Genomic DNA, 11,284 nt, shown 5'->3' with positions numbered 1-11,284 from the left:
TGTTTTTGGCCATGCTTTTTAGCAACCTCGGCCCTCAATTCTTCTTCCCACTTGAGGGTATCATAATCCTTAGCGCTTTTGTTGGGCAAATTCTTAGCCTTGGTGTCCAACACATCGATAAACGGAGTGTCCCCGGTATGACGAGCAATTGCGATGTCTGTAGCCGAAAATTGGGATATTCTTTCAGGTTTGAGATCTTCACAAAATTGAGCTACAAGCTTCGGTATCATCACTTCTGGTGCAACAAAGCCTAGGTCTGCAGCAGCATTCCAAGCCGCCTGTCGAGCTTCAGCTATATTATGGCGGATTGGATCCTATATTATGTTAGATAAAAGAGTCTACCAGTCATTTTCTCAGGAGTAGATAGGGTGGCCCAAGAACTTACGCCAGTAGAGAGTAGAATTTGATTTAAACATTGGTCAGGATATTCAATGGCTAGTTTCCCAGGATCAATCCCCATTTTCAAAGATAAGTTGATCCAACTGGTTCCCGGAACTAGTTCAGGACGACACAAGACCAGTAGTTCGATACATTGGGATTCTAAATCTTTCTTGTTTATTGAGTCAAGGCCATCTCTCTCTGATACAGAGGGTGTAATTGCTCTCACTACGTGAGAAAGATTGGAGTTCCCAGCTCCCGAAAGTACAGCAGCGGACTCCTTGTCCGCAATACCCAGATAATAAAGCCACTTCCATATGGAGTTTATGATAATACTGCCTATCAAAACAGGTTGTTTAAGATAGCACTGTCGCAACAGGCCGGTTGCAAGCTGTCGGATCTTTGGGAGTGAAGCCAAAGAACATACCAGATAGATAAATGCTTGGGCCCATGCTTCCTGGGCCTGCTCATCAGAAGTTGCGAATCCTGGCTGTACGGTAACGGCAAATAATGCGCGGAGAGCCCACTCAAGCTCGTCTGCAGATGAGAGCTTGGTATAAATTTTCGGGTTTAGTAAGAAGGACGGCTTGGGAGAAATTGAAAGGGCCGTCGTAAATATGTCCTCAATTGGATAGGGCAGGTTATCCTCATTCCAGAACTTCTCGAGTGACAATGCTGTAAGGACATTTGCTGTAGAAATTGTGCCGCCCTGTAACGAGGGTATTGGGTTGGCAGATATCTCAGTAAATGACTTGTGTAATCTTGTCAAAACTGGGTGCAAGCACTCTTTGCTGAATGTCTGAGATGATTGTAGAGCAGAATTATCGCAATTCCAGAATAATTCGCCCATATTCATAAGCCAGGTCTTACGGAATCCAGCGCGTTTATCATCACATCCCTTGATTACCGTAGTGCAATTTTCCATACTGACATCGGCCCTAGATGACACAAGGAACGTGAGGTGGTGGCAGAAGGATTTTATCTCTGGTTCTAATGCAACCTCACTGCTTTCACGAAGTAAGGCAGCAGAAAGCCCTGTTAGAATAGCCTGAGATGCGCTGGAGGAGCACGGTACAACTCGCAGAACTTGTGCCTGAAGAGCACGCTGTTCTACATTCGGAATTTTTTGCGCTTTTAACGGGGTTACCACTTCGTCAACGACCTTCAGAAGTGACTTTTCATCACTGCACCGGGGTATAAAGGCTTCAAGTGCTTCAATTGCACCCTTTCGTATAACCGCATTTGTCGACTTAATGTTTGCAAGCAATTGCTTACAAATGGAGGATGAGAAAACTTCAGAGAGATCAATTTCCACAGGGATTGAAGAAACGAGAGAGGTGAGAACACCAGCGAGAAGAATTTCGGGACTTCTGAGAATGGCCTTTTCCACTGCGGGCCAGACATACTTCTGAAGGTCCTCCATTGTAGAAAAGGATGTAAAGAGGTCCCGGATCCCTTCGTGGACATGTCGTGGAACAGGAGTCCTGGAGGCAACAATTTCCTTGGAGTAGAACTGGAAGATTTCGCCCTTCACTGCATCCAAATCATTCTTCCTATTTGGCAGTCGAGCGCAAACGCCGCAGATAACTCCCAATATAGGGGCATTTTTGAAGCCTGATGTCGCCTCTTTGATCAAGGAAGGAACTACATCACGCACTAGGTTGCTGCCATGGAACTCTGCAGAAAACACCGCACGTAATGCCCGTCGAGTAATTATTATTACTGAATGCTTCAAGCTCTGCTTTGTCGAAGTTCCCAGGCATGTTTCCAAAGCCTTGCTGATGGCAAACACTGTTTCTAGAACCAACGGAGAGTAGTCATCGAGTCGTGTGCTCAGATACTGTAGCAGCGTAGAACACCATTCCACCAAGACAAAAGCGTTTGCAGGCGCTACTGCAGTATTTGAGGATTCCTTTCGAAGGAGCTGAGCGAATGCTGGAAGGTCGGTACATGGTATCGAAGGGAAGAGGGCTTTCGCACAGCGTTGGGCGGCATGGCGGGATTCACGATCGATATAAACTGGGTACGTTCTGAATAGCAGAAGTAGCACTGTCTTATATAGTTGGGGAGGTAATTGAGAGTCTGGACGATTGAGATTAGCCTACAGGATGCTCGATATAATATTAAACCCGAGGGCTGGCAAGTTAAGTACTGACCTCTGGCAATGGTGTCCTGCAATTGATGCAGCAGCTGGCACCGCCGCGAGGTAGAGCTGGAAAACACCACCGGCTCCAGGGGAGTAAGACTCCCTTTTTTCACTTCATCCCACTGTTCTTCGTCCATCTTCGTCCTAAACTGCGCATTCCGCACTCCCAGACAAGCTGAGACTGGGGTTTTTGGTCGCCTTTGTTGTTGGTTTGAAGTCCCAAGATTCGTTCGCTCTCCGGAGAATCGTTGGTGCCTTTAGTTAGGGCTTCCGCCGCCAGCTTTTTTATTAAGACCAGGCAAGGCAACGTAAGAGATTTATTGTTAACAATCTATCAAACCAGGGGAAGAGAAGTCGACTCCCCGTCGCTCTCTTTTACATATCTCTTCGTCTCTGATATTTTGTTCCTTCGAGATTGCGCCTGTTTCTGCGTTTGTTGATATCACTACTGCCCCTCTATCAATTTTCTATGACGATGAGCTTGGTCCACGATGGCGCCTAACAAAAAGAAGAAAAAAGCTGCCTCAAACCCGGCGCGAGGATTTGCTACAGTCTCTGTTCCGTCCAAGGTGAAGCCGTCGGCCTCTTCTGAGCCAGTAGAGCCCGAAGAGATCGCCCATAATTCCGAGGCTCTCGCAGAAAAATCTCCCACTGGAGATGTCCAAAACGATAAAGCCGCTGTTCAGCCGGCCAGCCACAAGCCAGAGCTACACGAGTTGACTTCTGACGAACTTGAAAGGCATCTGGAAGAAGCTGAACTGCAGGCAATCGTCGACAAACATGGCACCAAATGCAAAGGTGATGCTGCTCGCTACTCTACCAAATTGGTGGCTGAGAGACGCCTCCTGCGCCCGCAAGCGTCACAGTTGGAGAATGTCAGTGACTGGCTCTCTGCAGATCTTTTGAATAAGATACTCGAAAAAGAGAAAGTGGAAGCAAAGAAGCAGCCTATGATTTCAAACAAATCAGCGGAAAATCATGGACAACTCGGCCTCGCCACAGAAGAAAACATCTGTGTCAACTTGTGGATTCTTCAGCTTACCCTGTTAGCACTTGGTTTCCAGGAGATTGATATCCATCAGGCATTGAAAGCCCTACTTCTACATGGGCCATTGGAAATAGTGTCTGGAAAGGACCCCATCCAGGCTCTCGATCTAGCCTTCTACTATCTGGCACTCTACCTGGACCAAGAGAAGCTAGCTCTGTATGACGAGAACAAGCCAACAGAGGCAGTAGGCAAAGTCGTCACAGTTGGAGATGATAGTATTAGTATACTATCAGAAAGGATTGCCTCAGGATCTTCCAGTCCGGCAGGTCCGGCGCGAAGCAATACACCAAGCAAATCTACAGAGACTACCTCTACACTGCTTTCCCGCCCACTGAGCCCGGATTCCGAAGGGGATAGCGGCGTACACGACCCAGAAATGCTAATCCCCGAATTTCTAGCTCTTCGATCACAGCTCTATGAACTCGACCCATCAGTATTCAACAAACCGAAAACTAAAAAGGGTGTAAAACAAACCTCTAAACAGACCCAGGACCCAGGTCAGGATCCTGCTATTGCTATCATTAAACGGAAAATTGCTCGGATTGAACAGGATATCCTGTTTGACTCTCACGAGGCAGAGGAGCGCTGGGCGGGTACTCTGGAGGAACTTAGACGCGCCACAGGAGAGACCTTGAGAAACACCCTTAACTTACCAACAAGCACGACTAGTACTCTCCGTACTGAGTCCCACGAGACTGAAGTAAAGGACGCTCGACCTGAAGAGGATGAAGGGATTTTTGGTGAAATGTTTGACTCGGAACTAAAGGATACTGGGAGCAAGACGCTGTTTGGATCCCAAAACACCTCAACCAAACTAAGAGATTTTGGTAAACCAGTAGGAATTAACCCAAGAAAGGTCCTGGATGATTTTTGTCACTCTAGGTAAGATACACACCAATTTCTTCATATATTAGCTCTTAACTAACGCTTTACTGGCAATAGGGATACAAATGTTACATTAACATACCACAAAATATCTGACAATGCTTTTTTGCATCGCAATGCAATAGAAATTTCATGGTCAAAGGACCAAGATATCACCTTTGAGGCACCTCTCAAGGATATTTCATACAGAATCTTTCCTCGGTCATTGGTGATCGACATGACCGGTATCAGTGCTGCATCTGATGTACAGGCCGAATCTTATATTTCAACAGTTGCTTTATTCATAATATCCTCACATGCATGGAAGGACAATAAAGCATCTTCAAAATTGTCAGGAGTATGGAAGGAAGTTTGGGATGAGATATCCTTGGAAAAGAAGGAACACGACGATCAAACCGATAGACAAATAGTCAAAACATTTAAGGGATACGTCCAAGAATATGAGGCTCATATCGAGGAAGACGTCGTCCTTGTTCACAATTTCCGGCAGCGATATGGTACTGGAGATGTCACACCTTCAACCGAAGGTACACCAAGGAGATATAACGTGGACTCCTTTTCTCCTGAGCTTCAAGCACTCTGGCACAACCATAGTTCATCTTCCAACTTCCAGAGAATGGCAGCAGCAAGGGCCGGCCTCCCAATATGGTCATTCAGGGACCAAGTAATTGATGCCCTTTCCAGTCATCAGACTGTCATAGTATGTGGAGAAACCGGAAGTGGGAAAAGTACTCAAATTCCTTCATTCATCCTTGAAAATGAGCTAGCAGCGGGCAAGGAGTGCAAAATATATGTCACTGAACCCAGACGTATATCTGCAATTTCGCTAGCAAGGAGAGTCAGCGAGGAGCTCGGCGAGAACAAAAGCGATATTGGGACAAATCGGTCGCTTGTTGGATATGCGATCCGGCTGGAGAGTAAATTCACAGCTTCTACACGTCTGATATTTGCGTAAGTACCTTTCCTCTCATTGCCGTTGATTGATCCCCTGGCTTACCGTTTCCTTAGAACTACCGGTATTGTGATCAGGATGCTAGAGAGACCCCAGGATTTCGATAGTGTTACGCATCTGGTTTTGGATGAAGTACATGAACGTACCATTGATGGAGATTTCCTCCTAATCGTACTCCGTCGACTGCTAAACACTCGACATGATCTGAAGCTGGTTCTAATGTCCGCGACTGTTGATGCCAAACGCTTCTCTGACTATCTTAACGGCGCACCGATTCTAAGCATTCCGGGACGCATGTACCCTGTGGAAACAAAGTACCTGGAGGATGTTATTGAGTTGACACACTATCGACCTGACAAAGATGATTCTTACACAGATGTCACCGACGACACTTCAGAGGATGAGAAGTCAGGGCCTTCTGAAGACTCCACTACGTTAAAGTCCACTCTTACGAACTACAGTAGACAAACTCAGTCTACAGTTTTATCATTTGACGAGTATCGCCTTAATTACAAACTCATCACCGACCTCCTTTCAAGCATTGCCAGCCGCCCAGAGTTTATCGATTACAGTAAAGCAATTCTAATATTCATGCCAGGTCTTGCTGAAATACGTCGGCTTCACGATGAAATACTCTCGATTCCGATGTTTCAGAACGGTTGGGTTGTCTATAGTTTGCATTCCTCTATTGCAAGTGAAGACCAGGAAAAGGCATTCGTTGTTCCCCCGCCTGGTATGCGAAAAGTGGTCATTGCTACAAATATAGCCGAGACAGGTACGTATCAAGACTTTGCTCAAATCTGATTGAGATGATCCTAAATAAGCTTGTTAGGTATCACCATCCCCGATATCACGGCCGTCATCGACACTGGCAAAGAGAAGGTTATGCGGTATGTAAAATGTTCCCTCCCTCTCCTACGGAGTATATGTGGGTATTTTTTAATAATAAGCATCCTAGTTTCGACGAGCGACGCCAGATATCGAAGTTGGTTGAAGTTTTTGTTGCTCGTGCAAATGCAAAGCAGCGTCGAGGTAGGGCAGGGCGAGTCCAGAAAGGAATATGTTTCCACCTGTTCTCAAAATATAGACATGACAAACTTGTAAGTTCTCGTGTCTATAGCTTCAAAATACCTGTTACTAATTTGAAATACAAATAGCTTTCTGAGCAGCAAACCCCTGAAATGCTACGTCTATCACTCCAGGACCTTATCCTTCGAGTGAAAATATGCAATCTAGGAGATATTGAAGGCACACTATCCGAAGCAATGGATCCTCCATCTTCAAAAAATATCCGGCGCGCTATTAAATCATTGAAGACGGTGAAAGCTCTTACTGGAACTGAGACATTAACACCACTAGGGAAGCAATTGGCTAAGTTGCCGCTGGATGTGTTCCTCGGCAAGCTCATCCTATACGGAGCTTTTTTCAAATGCGTGGATGCAGCCGTGAGCATTGCGGCAATACTTTCTAGCAAATCGCCTTTCTTGAACGATCTCAATCGTAAAAGCCAGATCGAAGCTTCAAGAAAAGCATTCGAACAAGGTATTAACATTCCAACCGCTCCATAGGCAACGAAATGACTTAACTGACACTTCCTTTGAAGGCAATTCTGATCTACTTACGGTTTACAACGCCTACTGTGCATGGAAAAAGCACCGAGCAGATAAGAATGAGTTCAGTTTCTGCAGAAAAAATCACCTGAGCCCCCAAGCATTGCTCAACATTGAAGATGTGAAGACACAGCTTCTGGTGTCCGTGGCGGATACCGGGTTACTGAAGTTAAATAATGAAGACCAATTGGCGTTAAATAGGTGTGATTTTTCATTTGGATCTGTTTAACGATGAGCAGTCTCTAACTTTGTGATGACATAGAGCAAGATACACCGGACGCAAACGACAGTTCTTCATTGCCCCCAAACAAGTGGATATCAACAGCAACAACGATACGATCGTCAATTCGGTGATTGCCTGGAGTTTTTATCCAAGACTCCTCACCCGTCATGGTAAAGGGTGGAGAAACGTGAGCAACAACCAGTCTGTTGTTCTGCATTCAGCTTCAGTGAACAAACACACGGAAAATTTGCCGAAGTGGCTCTCCTACTATCATATTTTGCAGTCTCGGAACGGAAACTATAATGCACATGAGACCAGTGCCGTGGAAGAGCTTGCAATTGCGCTGTGCTGTGGAGATGTAGAATTCAAGGTGACATGATTGCCATTATTTCCAATCTAAATTTACTGTGCAAAAAAATGGCTAACTCTATCTCAAGATGTACGCTGGAATCATATCTCTCGATGGCAACCGGGTTAGGTTCAGGGTGCGCGACTGGAAGACCATGCTTGCTCTCCGGGTTTTAAGCACTCGGATCAGAGAAGTCATTGCCCAGTCACTCAAGACCCCGAAGAAAGAACTCTCCGCGGATCATAAGCAGTGGCTTGGTCTATTTTTACAAGTTCTAGAGGCAAAAAAGAAACCAGACAGTTCGGAATACATAACGATGTGAGACGAGAAAAGGTTTTCTACAGAAAATAAAAAGAAACCTAGTGGTCTGGCGGAATAATCTAAATGAAATGATACTCCCGAAGTGACACCTACTTTGGCCATTTCTTTTTATCCTCATGTACGGAATATAATTGCTAGAGATTGATTTGCATGTCAGATATTCGGGCTTGACAGAGTGCGGTCAGTGACCTAACAGGGTGTTCTGCTCGTCTCTGCATATTTTGCTTTGGCCACAGGGAGGCGGATGGGATAACATTTTCATGCATAAAATTGGAGTTAGAAAAGCAAAGCAATGCCAGTCACAGCCGTGAAGCGATCTCAGGTGATCAGTCAAACGCTCTATCACGGTTTTTATCCTATTGGCTTTTGCTCTGGTCCACTGGTGATAGGGATATGCTAGGTCGAGCCAACAAGTACATAGCCCGGCCAGGAGACGAATAGAAGCAAGCGAGTTTGGGCCGTTGTCAGTCCATTGTACCTCCAAAAAACATCCAACAAGCAGCTAATGTATAGCCAGGTTGGTTCCGTAGTGGCACAGCAGTGACAGGTAGAGGCAGGCTTGTTGATGATAGCTGCGGATAGCCGTGTAGGTACAACCATCTCTTCAACTCCGTGGAGCTGTGGGTGATGCCTTTTGTGTAGCCGGGGAAAAAGCAGGGTATGCAGAGTCATCAGATCATTGCATATCGGTACTTAGATGGCAGTGACAATGGAGTTGTTGCTAATATGCAATTCGCAGCTGAATGACAGTGAGACAGCCACAACTGAAGTAAACTAAACTACAAACATCTGTAAATAGAACAGAAACAACGGACCTAAAACATCGACGGGAATATTACATATATATCTTTCTTTAGGAGAGCCGTCCGAAATGCAACCAATTAGCCATTCGAGCTCCGGAAGCAAAACGCAACGCAGCCGGAGTAGCACAGGTAGATGTACAGGAAGAAGCAAAGTGCATGTAGAAAACGCACATCTGACCAAAGGTGACGTGGGGTTTACCCTGCATGAAAACCTCAACAAAGAGAGAACGAAAAGATTCTTTTCACGGTCAAAGGCTACATAACTACCGAATAGCACAAAGAAAGGGGAGGATCAGTTCTTGGGGAAGGCCGAATTGGTAGATGAGGCGTAGCTTGGTTAGTAAAAGGGTGGCGAATATACCAAATTTGAAAGACACCGATCAACGGAAAAGGATAAAGAGGACGAGGAAAAAGATGCGTACAAAATGAAAGCGAGAGCAAAGACCTCGCATCTACGCCGCAATTTGCTTTCTTTCTTTCTGCTTCTCTTATCTGGTGTCCACCTTAGCTAACTATGTGTTTTGTCAATGGGCAAGTTTGACAGGTGATTCCAGTGGAATTGACCGACCACCAAGAGGAAGAACGAATCGATCGGTCCGGCGGATGCTTGAGCGAGACCCTGCCTGCTGGCTCTGGGATAGCATAGGGGGGGCCGTGGGTTGGGCAAAGCTACGTGGCACGTCTGGGCTGTGAGATATCGCCTTATGTTTATTTTAACTCCAGCTCAACTGCGGTTTGAGTCGATATAAAATTGCCCTCCAGCAGGATTTTTTTATTATCTGGGCTGTGTTTCCTTTTTGGCTGCAGTTTTCTTTTATTTCTTCCTCTTCGAACAGGTCTGAACGGCGGTATGTCGGCCGGTAGTGGTAGTACTTCTGTACCTGGTACGGAAAAATAGTAGAGTAGGACATTGGCTGGTCCAAGAAGGAATGGAATACGAGAGATGTCGCGAATACAGCGAGAAGGGAGAAGGCTTCAAGGCAGGGAGAATTTTTTCTTCCTTTCGTCCATGTGGGTGTGAGAGTAGCACAGGGTGTATAAATTATCATGACATGGCTGGCATCGGTAAAGGGGGCTGGGGGAAGAGTAAAAAAAGGAGGGGGGAGAGAGATTGAATGACAATTGAAATCAGCACCGGAGGTGTCAGTCTTCGGCCCCAAACAGCAGAGCAAGATGGAAGATCTGATGGAGAAGATGGAGTCAAGTTCGGAGTACATCCAGGGAAAGGGATATCAGCCTTGTAAGGATGTTGCAGGGTCCACGGCCATTTTCCCTTCGCCGTTGGAATTGATAGCCCGTGTGACCTTAGGACCGGAATATAATCAGGAAAAGGAAAAGAAAAAAAGGGTCCAGCTGCAAATGGCTGACACTGTTCGATTCTCATCAAGGTCTCGTGCAACTAACTAACTGCTGGGTATCAAAGAAAAGACCATGATTCGATCATGGGAGGAGAATTGATATCAAACTAAGCCGTAAAGCAGGGGGAAATAGAGACAGCATGGATACTTGGAGACTGAGTCAGGGCAACTAATCCTGTAATTGAGGAAGCCGACTGGCATTATATTGACTGTAGGGAATCATATATACAGCCTGAACTGAAGGCCCAATCGGTGTAGGGCAAAGGAAAATAAATTCATGGCTACGAATACTCCGTAAATGAGGCTATTCCTCCCCCCCCCTTTTCTAATCATCAACTCGCTCAATGCTGGTGATAGCTCTAGTCTTCTGATTCGGGCCGAGAATAAACAAGCTGGAGGAGTCTTTCTCTGCTCTCTCTAACTACTCACCTGCTCTCTCCTGGACGGGTGAAGAAGGTATGATATGCAGCAGAATCGGCTGTACCAGGTAGGAAGATCGCCGATTGGCGAAGATGCAGAAGACGAGCAGCATCAGCCGGAGATCTGCGAGCAATCGGTGGTATGGAACTGGCCTATTGGTTAGGGGTACATGAATGTACGCATCAGAAAGATACCCCGTGCATAATACGTACATATATATACATCCATCCTGCAACATGGTATGTATGTACGTCCGTTGAGGCAGCCCGGTGTCTGTCAGTTAATAATTTGCAGCAGTCCTTGCTCCGACTCCAGCAGCACCGAGGAGATTTGGTCAGGGAAAGACACGAAAAGCAAAGAAAGGGCCAAATAATCAGAGAAGGGGGGGGGGGGGGGGGGGGGGGGGGGGGAAAAAAAAAAAAAAAAAAAAAAAAACCCCAAAAAAAAACCAAAAAAGCCAAAAAAAAAACCCCAGCCCGGAATGGGCCGGCCCCTGGGAAAAGAAAATTAAAATTCCAACGGGCCGGGCCGGGTGTGGAAAAAAAAAATTTTTCGCCTAAAAATTGAAAATTGAAACCAAGCTATTTTTCTGCCCTGTTTGTTGCTGGTCGGGGACACGGGGGTGGGGTTTCAAAACCCGGGAAAATCCCTTTCCTCTTCCCCTTTGGGGGTTTCAGGGTTTAAGTGCCCCCGGCTTCAATGGGAGTGTTAAGGGGTGGTAAAAAATGTCCCTTAACCCGCGGGGAGATTCCCTCTGGGTGAAAGAGCGGGGGCCCCAAAAAAAAAAAGAA

The 11,284-nt window shown here is 46.1% G+C and overlaps 3 protein-coding genes across 3 annotated transcripts; 2 read left to right on the top strand and 1 right to left on the bottom strand.

The window, feature by feature from the left end:
- Positions 1-4,674: 4,674 nt before the first annotated feature.
- Positions 4,675-5,412, top strand: TERG_11618 (uncharacterized protein; the record flags this gene model as incomplete). Its single annotated transcript, XM_047750704.1, has 1 exon — positions 4,675-5,412. One exon carries the CDS (start codon positions 4,675-4,677, stop codon positions 5,410-5,412), a length of 738 nt encoding a protein of 245 aa, XP_047605216.1.
- Positions 5,413-6,590: 1,178 nt separating this feature from the next.
- Positions 6,591-7,913, top strand: TERG_11617 (uncharacterized protein; the record flags this gene model as incomplete). Its single annotated transcript, XM_047750703.1, has 4 exons — positions 6,591-6,951; positions 7,013-7,220; positions 7,282-7,612; positions 7,680-7,913. The coding sequence occupies 4 exons, from the start codon at positions 6,591-6,593 to the stop codon at positions 7,911-7,913; spliced, it is 1,134 nt and encodes a 377-aa protein (XP_047605215.1).
- A 1,509-nt stretch (positions 7,914-9,422) lies between these two features.
- On the bottom strand, positions 9,423-10,869 carry TERG_11616 (uncharacterized protein). The gene has a single exon (XM_047750702.1). The coding sequence runs from the start codon at positions 9,930-9,932 to the stop codon at positions 9,429-9,431; it is 504 nt and encodes a 167-aa protein (XP_047605214.1). The 5' UTR covers positions 9,933-10,869; the 3' UTR covers positions 9,423-9,428.
- Positions 10,870-11,284: the final 415 nt, after the last annotated feature.

Source organism: Trichophyton rubrum (assembly GCF_000151425.1).
Source record: "Trichophyton rubrum CBS 118892 genomic scaffold supercont2.1, whole genome shotgun sequence".
In the NCBI taxonomy this organism is placed as follows: domain Eukaryota; kingdom Fungi; phylum Ascomycota; class Eurotiomycetes; order Onygenales; family Arthrodermataceae; genus Trichophyton; species Trichophyton rubrum.
Note: the sequence above shows the minus strand (reverse complement) of the source record. Positions and strands in the feature narration are given on the sequence as shown.

Coding starts and splice junctions, on each gene's coding strand:
- TERG_11616 (XM_047750702.1), bottom strand. CDS start 9,932: ATGTACTCCGAACTTGACTCCATCTTCTCCATCAGATCTTCCATCTTG.